Below are 19015 nucleotides of genomic sequence, written 5' to 3'. Positions count from 1 at the left end.
TGCCTTGCTCGAAGAGCCAAGAGCAGCTTGATGCAGCTTGCTCTCATTTTCGTTGGGTGTCCTCTTGCTCATCAGTTTCGAGTAAAGCACACTCTGACGAATGTGACGTGATAGAACTTCTAGCGAAGATTGTCACGATCACACCTTTCCAAAGGCCGAGGAAATAATCACTGCCAAATATAATTATTCCGAGAATACGATTGCGTAAAGTACTTCAAACTTTTCTACTGTCGACCCTGGGAGTGAGGTTTTAACTCTACAATCCAAGAAAAAGGTCCGAATAAATTTCGGTGTCAAAGCTCTCATCAACACTGAACTCTGAAACGTTCAAGGGTTGAGCCTGCCAAACGGGTTTTTCGTGGTCGTCTTTTTCATGTTTCTTGAGAGAGCCCCAGTGCATTCCGCAAAGCTCAAAGGCTTGCAAGTCAGGCAAATCTGACAATGCCTCGCCTACTGACTCATAAAAGTTCTAGAAAAAGAGAACGTTGAGAATATGTTTAAGGGAAGAAAGGTAGGAGCACACTCACAACATCTCCATTAGGAACATCGTTGAGAGTGTACGTTGTCATCATACGCAAGTACACAAGATGTTGCATACGACGGGAGAGCAGACGGAGCAATCGCGGGGCTGGCAAGGAGCTCGTGGCCATTAAAATAACTATGTTGGTGGAGGACAACGCCAGCTGGTCTACCACGTTTTCGTCGACATCTCCGGTGCTGAGCTGGACACTATGGACTGGCCGACCAGGTACAATTGCCTCGGCAGCTTCGCATGAGCCACTGAACTGTTCGAGATTCGGGAGTATTTGGAGGGAAGAAGAGAATGGGTAGGTGTGGAAGACATGAGGAGAATCCAATTCGAGTTCGATAAGTGCAGGAGTGCCTTGAAGAAACTCTGTAACGTGGTGGTCGAGTGGAAATGAAGAGGAGAAACGCGTTAAGGATGCTGGGTGAACGCCAGCTAGAACCCAGCTTGAATCTGGATCAATAGCGAGGCGCAATGAGCCCAAGCCGGTCATGAGTCCCAACGCAAAGGAGAGGCTCCGGTAATAAGACCGTAGAACAGTGGCTCCAGAGTCCAACTCGATGGAAAAAGACTTGACATGGCGAGCTAGGTGAGGCTTTTTGACGATGGTGACAAGAGCGGTCAGGTTATGAGAGGCTGAGGAGATGGAGAGGTGGCGGTATAGAGCCCGGTGTGCTGGGTATAGACACTGGGAACAAGTTCTTAGTAAACGTGCAAGGTCTTGGGGATGGAGGAACTGAGAGACGTTGTCGAGCAGCTCTTGGGGAAGAGACTGGAGGGACATTGATAGAGTGGCTGAGAAGAATGCATATGCATACTGAGAGGGGAGTTATATATGACAACTGATACGGGGAGCAGGTAGGCTTGTCCAGATGTCCAGTTGCTCACTTCTTCCTCGCTGTGCTCGCAGATGCTTAGTCAGCCTTCACTGCCTTTGCCTCCTCCCTCCCATGCGGCACGCGTTCTTGCGTGTTTGCACCCCCTCGCATCTCGTATTCCCCCGTGTTCGCGTTACATCCTTCATATCCTACAGACCATCAAGATTAAACCATTCTAGCTCGCGTCCAAACCTACCAATATCCTTAACCCCCCATTCTGGTCAGCATCCTATCATTGGCTTCGACTAAGTGATTATCAACTCTTGTCTGGTTTCAGCTCCCTTCCCCGCCCGGACGCATACCTGTGGCACACTTTCTACTCGTGACGTTGGTTCCCGTGTCGTTCTAACTGGCTGGCTCCTTCCAGAGCGGTGATTATATTTCAACCCCATTTGACAACCGGGAGTCGTGTCAACTCAGTTCCTTCAAGTCAAGGGAAACTTGTCTCTTTTTTCCCCCTCAAAGATTCTTCCGGAACTGTCCAACTCGTTCTCAGCCGTTCCGACCCTAAGCCCGAGCTACAAGCTCTCAAGCATGTTCCCGTCGAATCTTCTGTCTTGATACAGGGAAGGGTCCTTTTAAGGCCTCCCAGTGCCCGACGGTCTGTTAGTCCTTTTGTGATTACAGCCATCTGTCCAATTCATGACAACCCTTTCCATCAACAGGGTACGACGGGCGAGATTGATGTTCAAGTGGAAAGTTTTATTCTATTGAACCCTGCCGATCCGGCCATGCCATTTCTACCATCAAATCCCTATAATCTTGTATGTCACTTTCTTTTGTTCGTATCAGATTTAAACCCGGTGTGCTGACCCTAGAAGCCCAATGAAGAGTTGAGACTGAAGTACCGTCACCTCGATCTTCGTAGGTCAGTCCTCACGGAAAACCTCGCAAAACGGAGTAAGGTCGCACACTCGGTCAGAAACTTTCTTTACGATGAAGGTAATGCAATTATGGTATTCTACATAGCTGTTTTTTGTTTCTCTCGTTTACAGGTTTCGTGGAGGTGGAAACTCCGATTCTTCTTCGGTCCTCTGTAGAAGGCGCCCGCGAGTTCTTAGTCCCAACTCGAACAAACAACCTCGCATCAAATTCTCCTGCCTTTTACGCGTTGCAACAATCTCCCCAACAACCAAAACAACTCCTCATAGCTGCGGGAGCGGTCGACCGCTATTTTCAAATAGCGAAATGCTTCAGGGACGAAGACGGTCGCAAAGACCGGCAGCCAGAATTCACTCAAATCGATTTGGAAATGGCATATGTATCGTGGGGTGGCGAGAACTCGAAAAACGACCTAAAATCTTCATGGCCTCGTGATTGGCGCATCGGGGCCTCTCAAGTTCGTACAGTCGTTGAGTCAATGATCAAAAGGATATGGAAAGAAGTCGAAAATGTGGAACTCCCACATCAATTCCAAGTGATGACATATCGTGAAGCCATGTCGCGTGTGAGTTTTCGTTTACTCACCTCCGTGGTTGTCGTGCTGCTCACGGCGAATGCTTCTTGTCCTTCAGTTTGGTTCTGATAAACCGGATACGCGTTTCGGTCTCCATGTCCGTATCTCTCAGTGTGAAATCAGCTTCTTATCAGCTGAGCGAGATTCACAGATCACTGACATTACTCGAGAGCTTCCTGCTGAACGGCAAAACACTTTCCACCAAAGCAATGAAATCCTGGAGTGTTTTGTCGTCAGCCAATCGCATTCACCGGAATTTGTAGAAGCCTCTCGCAACTGTGAACGCGATCCTGCTGCAGTATGGACACTGATTTTGCTAGTGTCCTCGCCGCTTAACAACATATATCGTAGGAACTTATCATTGTCACCGAGCAGAATCATTCGGATTGGCCTCTGCGAAGCAACATATTGGATAGCTCATCTCCAGCCAAAGGAGATATTGAATTCACGAATGTTAATAGGAAACTCAAACTCAAACCTGGTGATACTGTATGGTTGGCTAAGCGATCCAAGATGTCGAAGGTACATCTCTTCCTTCTCCACATTTTCTTACTGTCTGATTACTTAATTCCGACTTTTAGGGCGGATCGACAGCGCTCGGGCGACAACGCCTTCAACTTCTCGAGTATGCGCTTGCCAAGGGTAAGAATTTAGAGTTTGTTTATCTTCTGAACCCTCACAATGATTTCACTCCAAGGTCATATTACTCTCCCAGAAAAACCTCATTTCCTATGGATAACGGAATTTCCTCTCTTCACTCGCTCGGACGACGATAAAGAAGTATTCGCAAAAGGACGCTGGACCAGTACACACCATCCTTTTACCGCTCCCCTGTGGCAAGACGTCGCAGCTCTTTATGGAGGAGAGGTAGAGGCTGTGAGTATCTCTCGGCATCACTAGACCTATAAACTGCTGACTGTTTTATTTTACTCCAGGTCCGAGGTCAGCATTATGATCTCGTGCTAAACGGAGTCGAAATAGGAGGGGGTTCTGTGCGGGTACACGATGCCAACATGCAGAATCATATCTTTACCAACATTCTTCAGGTGTGAATAAACTGTTCTCTCCCCCTGGTTACCAACCTCTAGCCCTTTCATCAATTAATACCACTCTCTCGCAGTTGAACGAACAAGAGAAAGCGCCATTTGAACAGTTATTACATGCACTTCGTTGCGGTGCCCCGCCCCACGGGGGAATAGCCCTAGGTATGTAAACCTCGTATCAATTGAGAACCCTGCTCCTGGGACGAGTGATATCTTCCCTTAGGCTTTGACAGGCTCATGTCAATACTCTGTAAAACTGCATCTATTCGCGACGTCATCGCCTTTCCCAAGACTAGCGTCGGGACCGATTTGCTATTCAAGAGTCCTGCAGGAGTCGCCGCCGATGTATTGAAACAGTACGGTATTAAACCTCGATGAATTTCGAGTTCTCAATACATGCATGTAACCTATCCGCTGTTTCCCACGCTTTGACATACATACTAAGTCATGCGATACTGATGTAGAGGACACAATAGCAGAGAACTTAGGGAAGCTCATAAGGTACACAAATATCTGTATGCGAAACCCCCCACCAACTAGTTACTGTTAAGATAGTGTTTGATATGAATCACGTCGCAGGAGGTACCGGTTCGTAGTTGGTCTCCCGTATAGTTTGATCATCCTTCACTTCTCCAACAAGAGGAGGACTATCGTTAATGGCTGTCGAATTGCGAGGAGTTGTATCATCATGAAGTGGGTCATCAGCTGATGCCCCGTAAGAAAAGGGTGAACTCCAGCTAAAGCTAGGACGCTTCTGAGGTTGCGGCTGTATCAACCCAACATTATTGTCGGTGCTCGGGCGGTCGTAGGTCGGAGAAGGGTCGTCTTGACTTTTGCTACTGCTACGGTTTCGCCCGCGAGTTTCGTCAATCACGGCAAGAACACTCCGTAACTTCGATTCGGATTTACGGCGCGGATGACCGGGCATAGCACCAGGAGTGGAGTGCCGTCGAGTTGTGTGACCAGTCGGAGAAGCCGCTCGTGGGGAGGAGGACGAGGGAGGTGAAGGAACATCGGCCCATTCTGCGGACTCAGTGGGAAACACGATGGTGTTTGGGTTATCGGGGATCCAACTTCCACTACTAGCAGAAGCAGGAAAACTGTCAAGTTGTTCCAATTCTGGCGTTCTCGTTAGAGGTGTAGTTGTGGATGTAGAGGAGGGAACAGAGGGCATAATAGACAGTGGAGGTAAGATGCTAAATATCTGATCCTCCGACTGCGACATTCCGTAGGAGTCGAATGGGTCTGGGACTGTTTGAAGCATAGGTTCAATGACCGGGTCAGAACTACCTAGCAAGGTCAATACTCTCGATCCATGATTGACACCTGACAGACAACGTACGCTTTGGAGGTGAATTTGTCGTAGACGTCCAAGGTTGAACGAACGACCAAGCACACCTGGGGTATAGATAAGCACCAATATGACCACCACTAATCTGAGACCTACCTTGCCTTGCACTACATCCCACACTTGCTCTTCGTGTTCAATGATCTCATGATAATGTGCAACCTTCAGCTCGTCTAGTTCGTCCACCTGTCGTTGCAACACCGCTAATGCTTCTCGAAAACTTTGAAGATCTGGAGCATATTGTAACTGATATCTACACACGTAAACCTCGGATGACTTACTTCTGGCCTTCCGATTCAGATTCCCTTGTTCAGTTTGTCGAATGATATCACTTCGTTCCTTCAATGCTCGTTCATAGGATGCGGAACGTTCCTGCCGGATTTGAATAACGTGACGTTCTATCAGAATATGACTGGGAACGAGCTGACGGAACGCACATTGACAATTGTACGATACGTTTCTAGATGTTGTCGCAAGGGCTTCTCAAAGTTTGTGTCTAGCGTTGCGGCCTATATAGAGTAGGAACACAAAGAGGAACAATGTCAATGAATGAATAAATTCCGGCGAACAGGGGACTCGTGAACCCACCAGCACATGGTAATGATTCCCTATGAGGTGATGAAGGCCAGATGCAGCTTGTAAACGAGTCCCTGTCTCGTACGACGGACCCTTCAAGCTAGGTTGAGACAATTTAAGATATATTGTTCTGGAAACAAGAGTGATAATACAAACCCGCTACAATCTCCCATTGCATCTGCAAAAGCAGCTGTTGCTCTCGATAGCCCGATGAGTGCTTGTCGGTATTCACTACACGTATCCATCAGCTACAAACACAGGAATATTCAGCTCAAATGCAAATGTCGGCGTGAGTTTAGGAGAGAAGCTTCACTCGTTCATAAGCCTGTAGACTAGCTTTCAAGTTTGCCCTTGTAATGATCTTCGTTGGACCGTTTGCCCCGAAATTCATGCCAGAGATATTGGTTGTTTCTGAAAACGTCGGTGATGGACTGCGGGCATCTGGAGAAGGGTTTCGTTTGGAAGAACCGAATGCAAAACTACGCAGGGAGCGTGGTCGGCCAGGAGCCATGACAATACAAGGGCAAGGATTGTTCAATGACAATTCGGTGCACGCGGTGACGGCCTCTACAACGTCAAGGTTACTCATGAATCATTTCTCATATGCACTGCTGCATGGGACGGGGTGTAATAAGTTACTTCTCTCGTAGCGTTAAACTCTAGTCTCATCCTGCGCCATTCCTGTTATTATCGCTATCTTACACTAAATGATGTCAAGACTTCCCAAACTTCCCTTTCGGTTCCAAACCTGCATGAAAGCTATCATTGACTAAATCCAGGTCCTACAGGACTTTGGAGGGGTAGTTGGGAGGGGATGATGTGTGAACACATGGTGATAGCTGGTCTCTGTGCAACGAGAACATCCAGAACAAAGTTGAGCTCCCCTTGATACTTTCTGAGCGACTAGAGAGGCTCACCAACCTGCCCGAACTCGATTTTTTACTTCTTCTTTCCACTAGCAAGCTCGCTCATTTTCTCCGGAGAATCCCTCAGATAGAACAATTTCGCCCTCCTCACCCTTCCTTTTGGTGGTTTTTGCAAGAGTTTGATGCTCTTGACATGGGGAGAGTTGACGAAAATTTGCATTTCTACTCCGGTACGCTGTATGACATTGCGCAGAACGAACGATGTGTCTGGGCCTCGTCGTCTTATAGATAGTATGACCCCGGTGAAAAGGAAAGGTGCGTGTTCTAGGGAGACACTAACCACAGACCCAGAGTACAGGCAGTTCGGAGAACGTCTGGAGAATAGGTCATGTAATATAGATTGTTTTTCAGGCGTTGGGAGATTTCTGATTAGGTAGGGCATTAAACCCTTGCCCTTGAGAAGGGGTGCTGAGGGTGTGACACGAAGATCCGGATGAATGATAGCGGTTTTCGAGAAAGGATACGGCTTAAAAGAGGTCGCCGCTGTAGTCATTGACCGCATTGACCTCGTCAGAAGAATGGACAACATGAAGGGATAGTTCTAGGAAGGGACAAAGAGATTCAGATTCAAGTTCACACGCGCCTCATGCGGTAATAAACTACCAAAACTGATAAGTTCTTGAGGAATGGTATCATTACAATATGTGGCTAGGTGTATGTATAAGTGATGCTAGTTGAATTACCATACATAAAAGGAAAAAAGTAGAAAAAAGGGAGGCAGAAACGCCTATCAAGAGGCTGTCTGTTCAGAAATCAAGTCACTATTAGTATCCTCTTCCGCGACCTCTGTCAGGAGAACCTTCGTCAGTAAAATTGAAAGAAAGGGCAAGAACAACATACCTTCCACGCGCCCGATATGGATTATAACCAGAACTGGCACCCCGGTGTCCACCTCTGTAGCCACCTCTATAGCCACCCCTGCCCCGTCCCCGATTGAAGCCAGGTATATTAGTCCTTTTCGCGGTGACCTGGTGGGAATAAACACACAATCCTAGTTCTCAAAGAAGGCCACACACCTTGATCAACCTGCCATGGAAAAGTGAATTATCCATTGCAAGTGCAGTATCGACATGTTCTGGTTCAGCGAATTCCACATATGCATAACTAGAGAGAGATGAACATTTTTACGGCGGAAAAACAAGGCCAACACACCCTTTTGGATGTCCTGTAAATTTGTCACAAAGAATAGTTACTCTGTTAATGGTTCCACAAGACTGAAAGTGAGCTTGAATGTCTTCAGGCGTAGCACTGTAGTCGACCTTATAAAAAAGCGCAATATGCCCATTTGTCAAACAGAACCAGAGGCTGAGTAACAAGTTAACTGACGTTCCCCACATACACACTGCGACTATCAGCGGCATTTTCATTTTTGTCCTCGTCGGTCTCCATGGGCGTGGGTTGTTCTTTTTTCTGGTTAACCTCAGCTGCAGCTTGTAACTCGCGAAGTTTTTTGGCCTCCATCTCCATTTCAGCAACGCGTTGCTTCATGAGCATAATTTCCTGCAGTAGCGGTCAGTTTAGCTCGAATGTAAAACTGACAACGCACCTGGCTTTCTGCCTCCTCTGAGTCGTCAACAACATTCTCTGCTCTGTCATTTGCGGTCGGTTGAGTAGCGTCGACTTCGGTCATACTTTATGGTGTAGGAAAGATCAGTTTGTTTGCTCAACGAAATCAAAACAATGGTTGTACAGCCACAGACTCGACCTGAAACTTGCCTGAAACGTCCCCTTAAACTTTCGAACTGGTACGATTGTGACCGGCCTATTGGAAAACGTACATAAATCAGTCTTGATTTTCTTTTCCGTCAGCACGCCATTCGGTAAAGCCGCAGGTGAGGAAAGGCGATGCCGGGCATGAAGAGACTCGGGAACAAATTATTACCGTAGATTCTTTCATTTCGGGTATTCGTCACTGCCATGAGGTTTTGGTACGATATGCCCTCGATCAAGACAAAGACCGATCAAAACTCCACATTTTGATAGAAACTACCCCTTTTGGACTCTGCTACATAAGGGTAACGGACCAATAAACTTCACGTAAGCACTGGTAGTTTGCTCTTGTCTTGAATCATCTCATAGCTCATAAGCTCGTTCTCATGACGAAGGACGACCTCTCTTCCTCTAAATCCACCATGACCCAGCAGAGTAAAAAGAAACGCGCCGATCCAGAACCCGCTCCTCCCGATGCAGGCCAGAAACCTATCCAGCTACAACGAAGGAGAGTGTGGAGAGCTTGTGAAAGTTGCAGGCACGTTATTCGTCCGTTGCTGGTGTCATGAATTCCCTAACGAAAACATTCTACCAGGCGGAAGAAGATCAAATGCGATGGTTGTGAACCTACTTGCTCCCAATGTACGGCTTCAGGTTCTCAATGTACTTGGCTGCAGACAAAGGACAGAGGTGTGTTCATACTTTGTTGCTACCAAAATTTTTATCTGATATCTTTGAAGCCGCTCTGAGCAGACAGTTGGTCTTTACACAGTTTATCCCAATTTTCTTGAACTGAACGGTTTGTAGTTATGTACAGGAACTCGAGGCTCGCCTTATTCATATGGAGAGCTTGTTCTCCCATATCGCACCAGTGCTCGAGCAAATAGGGCCAGGATCGAATAATGCAGCTACGTCTGGATCCTCAAGCACTACCACCACATTGCCCCCCGAACTTTCAAGCCCTGCGTCTGCGATCTTACGCCCGATAGCTCACAAAGAGGGGCAGAGCACATCCTCATCACCAAAGCCTGTAAAGGTTGAAGACGATGTTAGTGAATCATTCGGGCAACTAGCATTAGACGAGTATGGTCATTCACGATGGATAGGCGGATCGTCGACGATGTCCTTGATCCAATCCTTCCGCGCGATTACCTCTTCTCCTCTTCACCGCATTTCACCCATGGAAGAAGATCCCATGTCGCCCCTCCCTAGTATCAATAAGCTCTATTTTCCAGCCTCCGTCTTCTTTGGGAAAGTACGGGCTCTTCCTGGTCCAGAGGAGGTTGAATATCCCCCCCGAGATTTAGCCGACAAGTTGGTATGGCCCTGCTTTTTTTTTTTTCGCCCCCAATTGCAATCCTTAAGTCTCTTTGCCTGCAGGTCAATGTCTACTTTACACGACTTCATTTCTTGACACCTGTTCTGGACAAGCCGGAATTCATGCGCCAATATGAACACATAATGAACAACAAAGATGATCCAGAGGTTCATCGCGTACAAACCGCGCTCATATCTCTAATTTTCGCTGTGTTTGCATGTGCTGCGAACCTCGTTCAGGATGACAGGCTGGACGCCAGCGGTCGGGCGGACGAGGGTGGAATGGGCATGGTATATTACGAACGGTGAGTTGGCATCGTAACTGTCACTGACATCATTAACGACTCATGTGGGGACAGGGCTCTCATCCTGCAGTACATTAGTCACGCAAAAACGCAGATTGCACATGTTCAATGTTTCCTCCTGCTTTCGTCGTTTTTGTGTTCCATCAATTGCTTGCCACAAGCTTGGATCCTCGTTGGGCAAGCCGTTCGCACCGGGCAAGATCTCGGTCTCCACGTAAGTAATCGCCCGCTCATACCGCTTACATACCCGCTCTGATATATGGGGTAGCGATCACCTCGCAGACTACCAATCTCCCCTGTTGAAAAGGAGACACGTCGCAAGATATGGGCAGGGGTCTACTCTTTAGATCGTATGCTGGCTCTCGCCCTCGGTCGACCTCTAGGGATTGAAGATTCTGACTGCGATGTTGAAGACCCCGTTGAAGTGGACGATGAGAATCTTGCGGAGTATTTTAGTGGCGCGACCATGCCCACCGATCGTATCGCTCTCATAACAGGCTATGTTGCCCTCACGAAACTCTATCAAATCGCAGGTTGCGTTCTCCGTCAGGTCTATGCATTGGATAATTGCAAAGATCAGCTCGAACCCGAACGGAAAATCGAACTGCAACGAATCGTGGAGTCATTGGATGCAGAGCTCACCAAGTGGTGTGATGACCTACCGACTGTTTTCAAGTCGCAGCCTGTGACCAATGAACAGGTTTCCATGGGTGCTGTTCTCTGCAGCCATTACTACTCTGTCTTGACGACGTTACATCGAAATTTTATTCCGGTCAAACGTAGCGATCAACTGGTGACACCTAAATCAACCGCTAAAGCAGTCTCGTCTGCCCGTTCATGCATTCGTCTCGCACCGTCCATGAGGAACGTTGTTCCCCCCTCCCATCATTTGGCATTCTTTATTCAACATTTATTCAGCTCCGCCGTTATTCTTTTGCTCTATGCCATGCATTCTCCTGATACACGGGCCGCTCATGTGGCAATGGAGGAGGTCAAGACTTCTCTTGACGCTCTAGAGTCTTGGGAAGGACAATGGCCTGGAGCGCGCAAATGCAAGGAGTTACTTTCGGATTTGGCGAGTACCACGAGCGAAGCCATTGCTCGAAACGCTGGTGAAATCCCGCAGATGCCACCACCTACAGCTGCACCTGCTGACCTCGAGCACCGTGCCCTTGGCAATGTCAGCGCCAGCGCGATTCACAACCGGGTGACGAAGAACAGATCTTCCAGAAGAACCGAATCTCGAGACCGGACCGGACCCTCTCGCCGTATGGCTGCTGTTTCACCATATCGCCATGATAGTAAGGACGGTTTCCCGTTTATTTCGTGTACAACACTCAGCTCTTGTATCTCAGATACCACTCGTGCCAGATCTTCTTCCAGAAGAAGAGGTCATGACGACGAAACTGAGACTGCCGGCCCGTATTTCCACAGTCTCTCGAGTCCCGTTGCTTCAACAGCTCCCAATCTCCCGGCGCTCAACGGTAGCGCTCATAGCTCGCCTGCGTCAGCACACCTACCCTCGCCTGTCACTAATGTCTCAGAGCCATCGCAAGAAGCCAGTCCAACGTTGGTACCTGCACATACATTCACCGCCACTTTCGGGTCTCCCAACTTGGTTCCTAATCAGCTACCATCCCCTCCACGTTATGACTATGAATTTGGAATCCCAAATAGCTCAATCCACTACCCAAACGCGACGCAGTGGAATGGGCATGGAGAGTTCTATTCCCCTACCTCGTCTGACGCTGTTATGCCCTTCAGTAACGTAAACGACAGCGGCTTTCGCGACAGCTATCACTATAACTTGACGCAAGGTGTGAACAGCTCTTTGTGTTCACTATCCACATCGCCCCAATCTACATCGTTCGCGGCAACTGGCCTACCGTTTCGTGGGTTAGACTTTCTACGCAACTATCCCCCCGATGGTAACCCAGTAGGTGACTATTTCATGGGAGAACAAGATCCTCTTTGGCAGAGTTATGATCCAGTGTCGTTCGAGTATAATCCTGATCTTCCTTTTAATTTAGGTGACGCAGACCGACATGATGGTCTTGGCTGATTGACGGGGATGGCTTAGGTTTTCCATTCACATAATTTTTTATTTCTGCATTTGCTTGCACCCTCATCTTCGAATAACCGGCCAAGACCTTGTACATTATTCAACTAATTTGTATCGTTATACGCGCCCACACCTGGCCTGTCGTTGTACTACAGTATATCTCTATTATGATCCGTTTTTTTTACGTTATACTTTATATTTGCGGTCCACTTTGGCAGATATCTTCTAGGTGGAGGTAAACTAGTTGTGGATAATGAATCATTATTGTAGTAATATTCGCTCTTCCGCTCTTTCCTGTACCTAAAAAAAATCTTTTAAAGTAAAAGCATTACTAAGCAGGACGCGTTCCAGCATTGCAGGTTGTACCCCCACCACCTCCCCCAATGTCAATTTCAGCAATCAGGGCTATTGAAAAATTCCGAATACTTGAGCTGAAAGGACTCTCTGGCTACATCGCGAGGAACGGTCCTCTTTCTGCGGTTCCCGAAGAAAGCACTTCTCGAGGCGTCCGACTTGCCAATCCTTTCCTTCCCCACCGCAATCCAAAAACCGGTCGATGGGCACCACCCAAATATTCACTGCGACGACAAGCAGAACTTATCAAGAAAGCCAAAGAGACCAACTGTCTACATCTTTTACCTCCCGGACCGAAATTACACAAACCAGAGGTTATGGCAGAAATTCTCCGGTCTCGGACTGCAGCAGCAGCAGCGTCGAGTAAAGCAGGAGAAATTCCCAAACAACTAGAGCATCTGGCGTTCCAGGTGGATTGGGTTGGCAAATTCGAGGTGAAGGAGAAACCTGAAGCTGAACAACACGTTCCGTTGTATGCGGGCAAGAAGAGGATGTTCAAAGGACATAAGTGGGAGCGGACGATGGACCGTCGGCTCAACCACAGAGCTATGCTGTTGCGGGATATGGACAAACGTGTCAGGAGATTCAAAGCTGTGAGTCTTCCGCAACCTTTTTCGGAGCGCTCGTTGACGACGATGGTTTGCAGTACCACAGGAAGAAGAAGCCAAATCCCCTCAAACCGGCGAAGCGTGTGTCGTCAAAGCTTCCCTTCTAGACTACCAATCAGTATGCAAGGCTGTCATCCCCCCACTCTGCAATGAGATAGTGATTACTACAGCATACATTAAGCTTTAAGCGGTACAGCGACTACGTATTGTCGTGGGGAAGGTAAGGGTTGTAAAAGCAAAACTCTGACTACATAAGTGAATAATGCGAGGGGGACGCACAGCATGAGATGTCCATTCAGAGAATTAAAGTGGGTAACGTTGCAAAAAATCTTGTTCGTTGCGGTTCAGTTCATATCATCGTCCATATCCGTGAACCCCAGTCCCTTTCTCCTCGCATGCGCATACCTCCCTGCACTCTTCCCGAAGTCTTCAAACTCGTCCTCCGTATTGGGATCCGCAGCAGACCTCCCGTCCATATCATCCTCGTCATCAGCCGTCGTATTCCTCCCTTTTCTTATATGCATAAATGCATCCGCGTGATTCGTCACCGACTCTCCAGAATACGTGAACCCTCTAAAGTTCTCCTGCACAGAACTCGTCAATGGGCTACCCCCATCTTCCCTACTTCTCTTCTTCTTCCTCCCCCCATTTACTTTCTCGATCGCTCCCTTGATTGTGATGCCTTCCCCATGCTTACGAGACGAGGACGACGGGTTCCGACTCAGTTTCCCGTTCCCGTTCCCGTTCCCATTCAAACTCGTGAAAGGCGAAAATGGCGTAGGTGGAGGTGTCGTCTTCTCACTTCCTAGCGGCCCGTTCCCGAGATGTAATGAAGAACTCAAACTCGCACTGACCCAATCCTCCGATGGATCTTCATCATCCCACTCCTCGTCATCGTCGTCACCAAGATCTACGATATCAGAAATGTCAGCACTCGTGAATTCTGGATCAAAGTTGGCCGTGGATTCGTCCGACTCGACTGCTGGTTTGAAGGGTGGTGTAACTTGTTTGAGTGAGAGAAGGTGCCAGTCTATGGTTTTGAAGAAGGGATGCTCTTGGAGCTCTGCGGCGTCACGGTTGGCGCCTAGCCGGTGTTTCGGGTTCCGGTTGAGGAGCTGAGAGAGAGATAAGCCCACGGAACGATCAAGGCAACAATGACGCGCTCACCCCTTTGACAAATTGCTTACCATCCTCATTAATAACACCTTTCGGGAACCTAATCTTACCGAAACAGATGTTCCTGTACATCTGTTGGGTATCCTCCGCGTAGAACGGGCTCCACCCACAACACATCTCGAACAGAAGCACACCCAAACTCCAAAAATCAACAATTTTGGAGTAACCATGCTCGTCTAGGAGTATCTCTGGCGCGAGATACTCAGTTGTTCCGCAGAACGTTGTCGTCAATTCGTCAGCTCGCAAGTCTGCCTTCGACAAACCGAAATCACACAAGGCAACGTGTCCTGTTGCGTCGAGGAGAATGTTCTCGGGTTTCAAGTCCCTGAAAAAGCTGTTGAGATAAAATTTTCATGGATGAAACCAGTCAACCCACCGATATACAATGTCGTATTTGTGCAAATGTCCGAGCGCCAACACCAACTCTGCGACGTAGAACCTCGCTCTCTCCTCCGTAAACTTGGTCTCCCTTTGCAAATGCCAGAACAGTTCACCGCCGCTCTTGAAATCCGTGACCAGATACAAATCCTTCTCCGTCTGGAAACTGAACTTCAAGCCAACCAAGAATGGTGAATCCAGAGCCGTGTGAAGAATCTTTCGTTCGCCGATGGTATGAGCTACCTCTTTCTTTGCTATAATTTCCCTTTTGGACAGGACTTTCATGGCATAAATGCGTTTTGTGTCCTTTTTCCGGACTTGGAAAACTTTACCGAAGGTTCCTCGGCCGATAAGCTTGAGGAATTCAAAATCGCGGGGTGTTAGAGCTCGTTTGGTCTGCGGCGTGTGGAGAGGTTGACGAATGACGCGGATACCGGAGTTTTCAATGGAAATGCAGTGGGGTAAGATAAAGATGTGGGGGTTAATCCAGGGTCACCACGGAAAAGGAGTGAAAACCGTACTTTGTATTGTTCATAAGTAATTTGCACCCGTATTTCACCTGTTACGACCTCGTTCTCGTAGGGTCGAAGTCTGACACGAGTTGAATATCAATATGCACCGATGTCAACGGAATGTTGAGGGAAAATACGCACTTGTACCACTGGTCGACGGTGTGTTCGTGCACGAGAACAGGCTTTATGTTGAGCATACCCAAAAAGCCTGGATCCGATGCTGAACGGTCGTAAACGTTGAAGGTAATGACTGAATCTTCATTGGTTACATCGCTGAAGAAAGGGAATGGGTTACAGTCATGAAGCACAGCCAGGAAAAATGCGAAAACATACAATGAGACCTCATGCTTCCAAACTGGATTATGCACTGATAGTCTACTGAATAGGCCACCTCCAGTCCCCCCGCTACTCCCGCTGTTCTTGTGCGAACCAAAGGAGGATGAAGGAGAGGTGTTATTTGAATTGCCGTTTACTTTAGCAGAGGCCTTGAGATTGGCATCGTGTATAGCACCCAAAGCATTCATTGCGCTTGATATAGAGTTGGTTGATTTATGTCTAGTGATGGTAGCAGTGCCTTTGACCTCCCTATCGGACTCGTCTGTGGGATCTCTACTGATGAACTCGTTCTGTTCGAATTGAACGACGACATATGGACGAGATGTTGGAGTTCTAACGGAAAGACCGCGAGCTTGAATGAGTTTGACATGAATGTGGCCTTTAGAAACGGGAGTTGAAGATCCGGAAGAAGAGGCTGAACATGGTTTGGGTATTGACATTGAATTGGACTGGGATCTTAGAGACCGGGAGGGCGATGCCTGTGACGCTGGGGATTTGTTTGCAAGCTTTGGAGGAGGGGGTAGAGACATTGTAAAATCAGGAGCATGAAGGGTTAAGCTCGTGGTAGGAATAGAGTTTGCAAATGATGGTGTTGCCTGTGTTTGTTGGGTATTTGAACTAGGAGTCAAATCCACGGGACCAGACGAAGGCGCTGGGGGGAAAAAGGGAGAACTTGAAGGGATCCTGGTCGGTGTTAGTAACGGATGGGGGCTAGATGGGCCAGGGCTGGGGCTGTGCGGACTATTAGGGACGTCGAACGGATTACGTTCTGCGGATCCATGGCCGAGGGGTCTAGGAGTTGCTAACGAGTCAAACATGGGGGACATTGGGGAATGATTCTGAAAGATTTTAATCATGAAGGGAGGGTGATGGTGGTAAAAAAAGAGAAGGATAGTAGGGGTGGAGCAAGTGTGAAATCATGTGGAGTAATGGACTAATATTTGTCTACTGAGTAATAAGCAAATCCTTTCCAGCGTTCAAGGCCTTCATACAGCTCCCAATCAGCAGCCCTAGCACCATTGTCTGTCGAGTAGTCTTCCATGCAAGTCGATCTACAAATCGAGTACGTGCTCAGTCAGTCACCCAGCCCGCCAGTCCAGTCAGCCCACTTACAAACCACACAAAATAATCCTGCAGTTCCAACACCAGCCCCCACTTCGGCCGTTTCACTCCAAGGATAACCCGCCCACCGCAACCCTTCTTCAATCCCAACCCAGCCCAGAGATATCCCGACCAATTTACTGCCTTCTCTCACGGCACCCTTTCCTCCTCCATACAGCATCCGGTAATTCTTTGTTTTATTGTAAAAATACCACCCCTTTATTGTCCGAGGTGGTCGATGGGCATTTTCTGCTAGAAAGCGTAATCCAGTTTGACGTGCCCCCCGGACGAATCCGATCGATAAGCCAACGAAGAAAGCAGTGCCAGGAACGATATATAATCGAGGGGGGATCTTCAGCCGAATGGCATCTTTTTTTGGGGTGGCGAGCGACTCAGGCTCCATAAAACATCGAGGCTTTTGTGCCAGAACAAAGGGCGGGATTGGAGAGGAGCAAGTCACGTGGTGATGTCTTCACAAGGGTGGACCTACCTCCATCCCCTTCTGGACAACATGTACACCAGTAATAGGGTGTGGGTCCTTTCAGTGGCTCGCCTTCGGTTTCCTCCGACTCAACAGTAGGGGTGTGCTTGAATCCGATTTATGGATTTGGCGGGAGGGAACGAACACAGATGCAGCGACAAAGTTTAGCCTACATATGTAAGTACAGCCTGTATACTTCTCACTTGATAAATCGTGTAGGGATATAGCCGAAGACTGGTTTAATGCAGTTCAACGCAATGAGTTCCAGTCTTGAATGCGTAATATGAACAAGTTTGGATATTCCCGATTCTAAACAATTATACTTATGCTATAGATGTCACTCTCACCAATCGTTCAAGGACTTGCATCCAGGACGTGATATATTAACCCCACCCCGCAGCAATGGTGGAAGCACCAGACCCTTCTGAATTGTATTCACAACGATTGCATCCACTTCGTGCGTAGACACACGACCATACCACACCCCGTATCCCTGTGGAGTATATATCTAAAGGATGTCAGGCAAATTGTTCGTCATAAAGAACCCAAGACGTACAATACAATTTCCAGCAAACTTGTGCCCACCCGTATGGGAATTCCGTAAAATAAGCGCTTTCTTCATCGTCGGTAGCTCTCGTAACTTCTCCGACACATACTCCTCCTGTGATTCTTTTAAGCTTTCTATTGGCTTCGAATCCGGATGTTCAACCTCGGTATCAACCGACCATCCTTCTCTCTCTAATGAATGTGTGAACTCTTAAATAAGGTTATCAATCTATATAAAACCCTATGGATAAGGTTGAATACCTTGACCAAGTTTAGAAGCTGCGATGGAACACCGGTTATCCCGACGTTTGTGAGAACCTGAAATCTTGTTCAGTTCGTTATCAGATAAAGACATACCGGACCCACATACAGAGCAAAATGACACAAGAATACGGTATGACCCACGTACTCAACGTGCTCTTCTCCGACAAAGGTCCATCCAGCGGATCCAAACACGTATCCCACAACGTTTGGGCACCTTCTGCAGACCTCGGGATGTCGCATACAAGTTTGTAATCAGGAAAGACCAAAACTGTGTCCATGTCCGGGTCTTCGCTCAACGTACGATGGCTGCCGTTCAAAACGGAGATCCGTGTTGAAGGACCTGTTGAATTAAACACTCCAGAGACGGATGTGGAAGATTTCTTCTGTGAGGGGGAGGAAGAGAGTCGGGGTCGATGTGTTACATGTTCCAGGTATGATGCAAGGGTGCCTTTCGTCGAGGATATATCTCTGTCCCAGTCGGTTACACCAGTAGAAATAACAATCTGAGAGACGGTGAACTATAGCGTGGGAGAAGATGAAAGGGAACCACAGCACCTGTCGATGATAGGGCTTTACTGAACCCAACATCTGACTTTCCATGTCTACATCAAATCTGGCAGGATAAGGATCGTGCCCTGCCGTCGTCGTCGTCTCAGCGTTTCCCTCATTTTCAGAACCACATACCTTCGTCGCAAGGGTCAGAGCAACTTCTACAGTCGACGTCTGCTATGGGAACTCCTCCTGATTCAAGTTGCGCGTAGATACTTTCCACCGACGTGTCCTCGCCTAAAAGAACGGTCTTGAAACGTCTAAGGGTATGCATAATCGACGAATATGGTAGAAGAAACGGACAGAAAGGGCAGAGAGTTGATATGGGTTTCTGGAAAATTTATCTGATAAGATGAGAAGACTGACTCAGCTTATATTTCCGGTTCAAGCGCTCAAATAGAGCTGCGGCGAGCATTGCGCAAGCACGGCAATGAATTGAGTACATACAGAGAATAAAGTTATCTGACTCCGTCGTGCTTACTGAGAGTTTAACCGCGCCCGATGAAAACCAAGTGGAAACAGCAAGCTCGGTTCTGGATAGGACTACGATACGGAATCTAAGT

General features: G+C 47.9%; 10 protein-coding genes across 10 annotated transcripts; 3 read left to right on the top strand and 7 right to left on the bottom strand.

Annotated features, from left to right (window-relative positions):
* Positions 1-256: 256 nt before the first annotated feature.
* E1B28_004642 (uncharacterized protein) lies at positions 257-1310 on the bottom strand (the record flags this gene model as incomplete). The annotated part of the gene is made up of 2 exons (XM_043149142.1): positions 257-469; positions 528-1310. 2 exons carry the CDS (start codon positions 1308-1310, stop codon positions 257-259), a joined length of 996 nt encoding a protein of 331 aa, XP_043013746.1.
* Positions 1311-1454: 144 nt separating this feature from the next.
* E1B28_004641 (uncharacterized protein) lies at positions 1455-4281 on the top strand (the record flags this gene model as incomplete). Its single annotated transcript, XM_043149141.1, has 14 exons — positions 1455-1624; positions 1682-1775; positions 1835-2009; positions 2070-2168; positions 2226-2346; positions 2400-2851; positions 2919-2957; positions 3012-3158; positions 3212-3382; positions 3442-3502; positions 3558-3736; positions 3796-3906; positions 3981-4065; positions 4127-4281. The coding sequence occupies exons 1-14, from the start codon at positions 1477-1479 to the stop codon at positions 4279-4281; spliced, it is 2037 nt and encodes a 678-aa protein (XP_043013745.1). The 5' UTR covers positions 1455-1476.
* Positions 4282-4471: 190 nt separating this feature from the next.
* E1B28_004640 (uncharacterized protein) lies at positions 4472-6360 on the bottom strand (the record flags this gene model as incomplete). Its single annotated transcript, XM_043149140.1, has 8 exons — positions 6141-6360; positions 5984-6075; positions 5840-5927; positions 5689-5760; positions 5533-5623; positions 5351-5481; positions 5246-5301; positions 4472-5189 (listed from the first exon to the last, which is right to left on the bottom strand). The coding sequence occupies exons 1-8, from the start codon at positions 6336-6338 to the stop codon at positions 4472-4474; spliced, it is 1446 nt and encodes a 481-aa protein (XP_043013744.1). The 5' UTR covers positions 6339-6360.
* Positions 6361-6766: 406 nt separating this feature from the next.
* On the bottom strand, positions 6767-7282 carry E1B28_004639 (uncharacterized protein; the record flags this gene model as incomplete). Its single annotated transcript, XM_043149139.1, has 1 exon — positions 6767-7282. The coding sequence occupies one exon, from the start codon at positions 7280-7282 to the stop codon at positions 6767-6769; it is 516 nt and encodes a 171-aa protein (XP_043013743.1).
* Positions 7283-7517: 235 nt separating this feature from the next.
* On the bottom strand, positions 7518-8383 carry E1B28_004638 (uncharacterized protein; the record flags this gene model as incomplete). Its single annotated transcript, XM_043149138.1, has 6 exons — positions 7518-7539; positions 7594-7721; positions 7770-7857; positions 7906-8012; positions 8080-8253; positions 8300-8383. The coding sequence occupies 6 exons, from the start codon at positions 8381-8383 to the stop codon at positions 7518-7520; spliced, it is 603 nt and encodes a 200-aa protein (XP_043013742.1).
* Positions 8384-8885: 502 nt separating this feature from the next.
* Positions 8886-12147, top strand: E1B28_004637 (uncharacterized protein; the record flags this gene model as incomplete). The annotated part of the gene is made up of 9 exons (XM_043149137.1): positions 8886-9012; positions 9059-9105; positions 9141-9153; positions 9204-9219; positions 9271-9781; positions 9844-10085; positions 10140-10299; positions 10354-11386; positions 11441-12147. 9 exons carry the CDS (start codon positions 8886-8888, stop codon positions 12145-12147), a joined length of 2856 nt encoding a protein of 951 aa, XP_043013741.1.
* A 383-nt stretch (positions 12148-12530) lies between these two features.
* Positions 12531-13216, top strand: E1B28_004636 (uncharacterized protein; the record flags this gene model as incomplete). Its single annotated transcript, XM_043149136.1, has 2 exons — positions 12531-13094; positions 13148-13216. 2 exons carry the CDS (start codon positions 12531-12533, stop codon positions 13214-13216), a joined length of 633 nt encoding a protein of 210 aa, XP_043013740.1.
* A 237-nt stretch (positions 13217-13453) lies between these two features.
* E1B28_004635 (uncharacterized protein) lies at positions 13454-16329 on the bottom strand (the record flags this gene model as incomplete). Its single annotated transcript, XM_043149135.1, has 6 exons — positions 13454-14224; positions 14277-14610; positions 14662-15059; positions 15185-15254; positions 15317-15448; positions 15509-16329. 6 exons carry the CDS (start codon positions 16327-16329, stop codon positions 13454-13456), a joined length of 2526 nt encoding a protein of 841 aa, XP_043013739.1.
* A 127-nt stretch (positions 16330-16456) lies between these two features.
* On the bottom strand, positions 16457-17015 carry E1B28_004634 (uncharacterized protein; the record flags this gene model as incomplete). The annotated part of the gene is made up of 2 exons (XM_043149134.1): positions 16457-16563; positions 16625-17015. 2 exons carry the CDS (start codon positions 17013-17015, stop codon positions 16457-16459), a joined length of 498 nt encoding a protein of 165 aa, XP_043013738.1.
* A 421-nt stretch (positions 17016-17436) lies between these two features.
* Positions 17437-18726, bottom strand: E1B28_004633 (uncharacterized protein; the record flags this gene model as incomplete). Its single annotated transcript, XM_043149133.1, has 6 exons — positions 17437-17601; positions 17650-17849; positions 17901-17957; positions 18010-18406; positions 18459-18538; positions 18588-18726. 6 exons carry the CDS (start codon positions 18724-18726, stop codon positions 17437-17439), a joined length of 1038 nt encoding a protein of 345 aa, XP_043013737.1.
* Positions 18727-19015: the final 289 nt, after the last annotated feature.

The sequence above is a fragment of the Marasmius oreades genome, chromosome 2, assembly GCF_018924745.1.
Source record: "Marasmius oreades isolate 03SP1 chromosome 2, whole genome shotgun sequence".
Taxonomy (NCBI): Eukaryota; Fungi; Basidiomycota; class Agaricomycetes; order Agaricales; family Marasmiaceae; genus Marasmius; species Marasmius oreades.
This window is presented reverse-complemented; position numbering and strand designations above follow the sequence as displayed.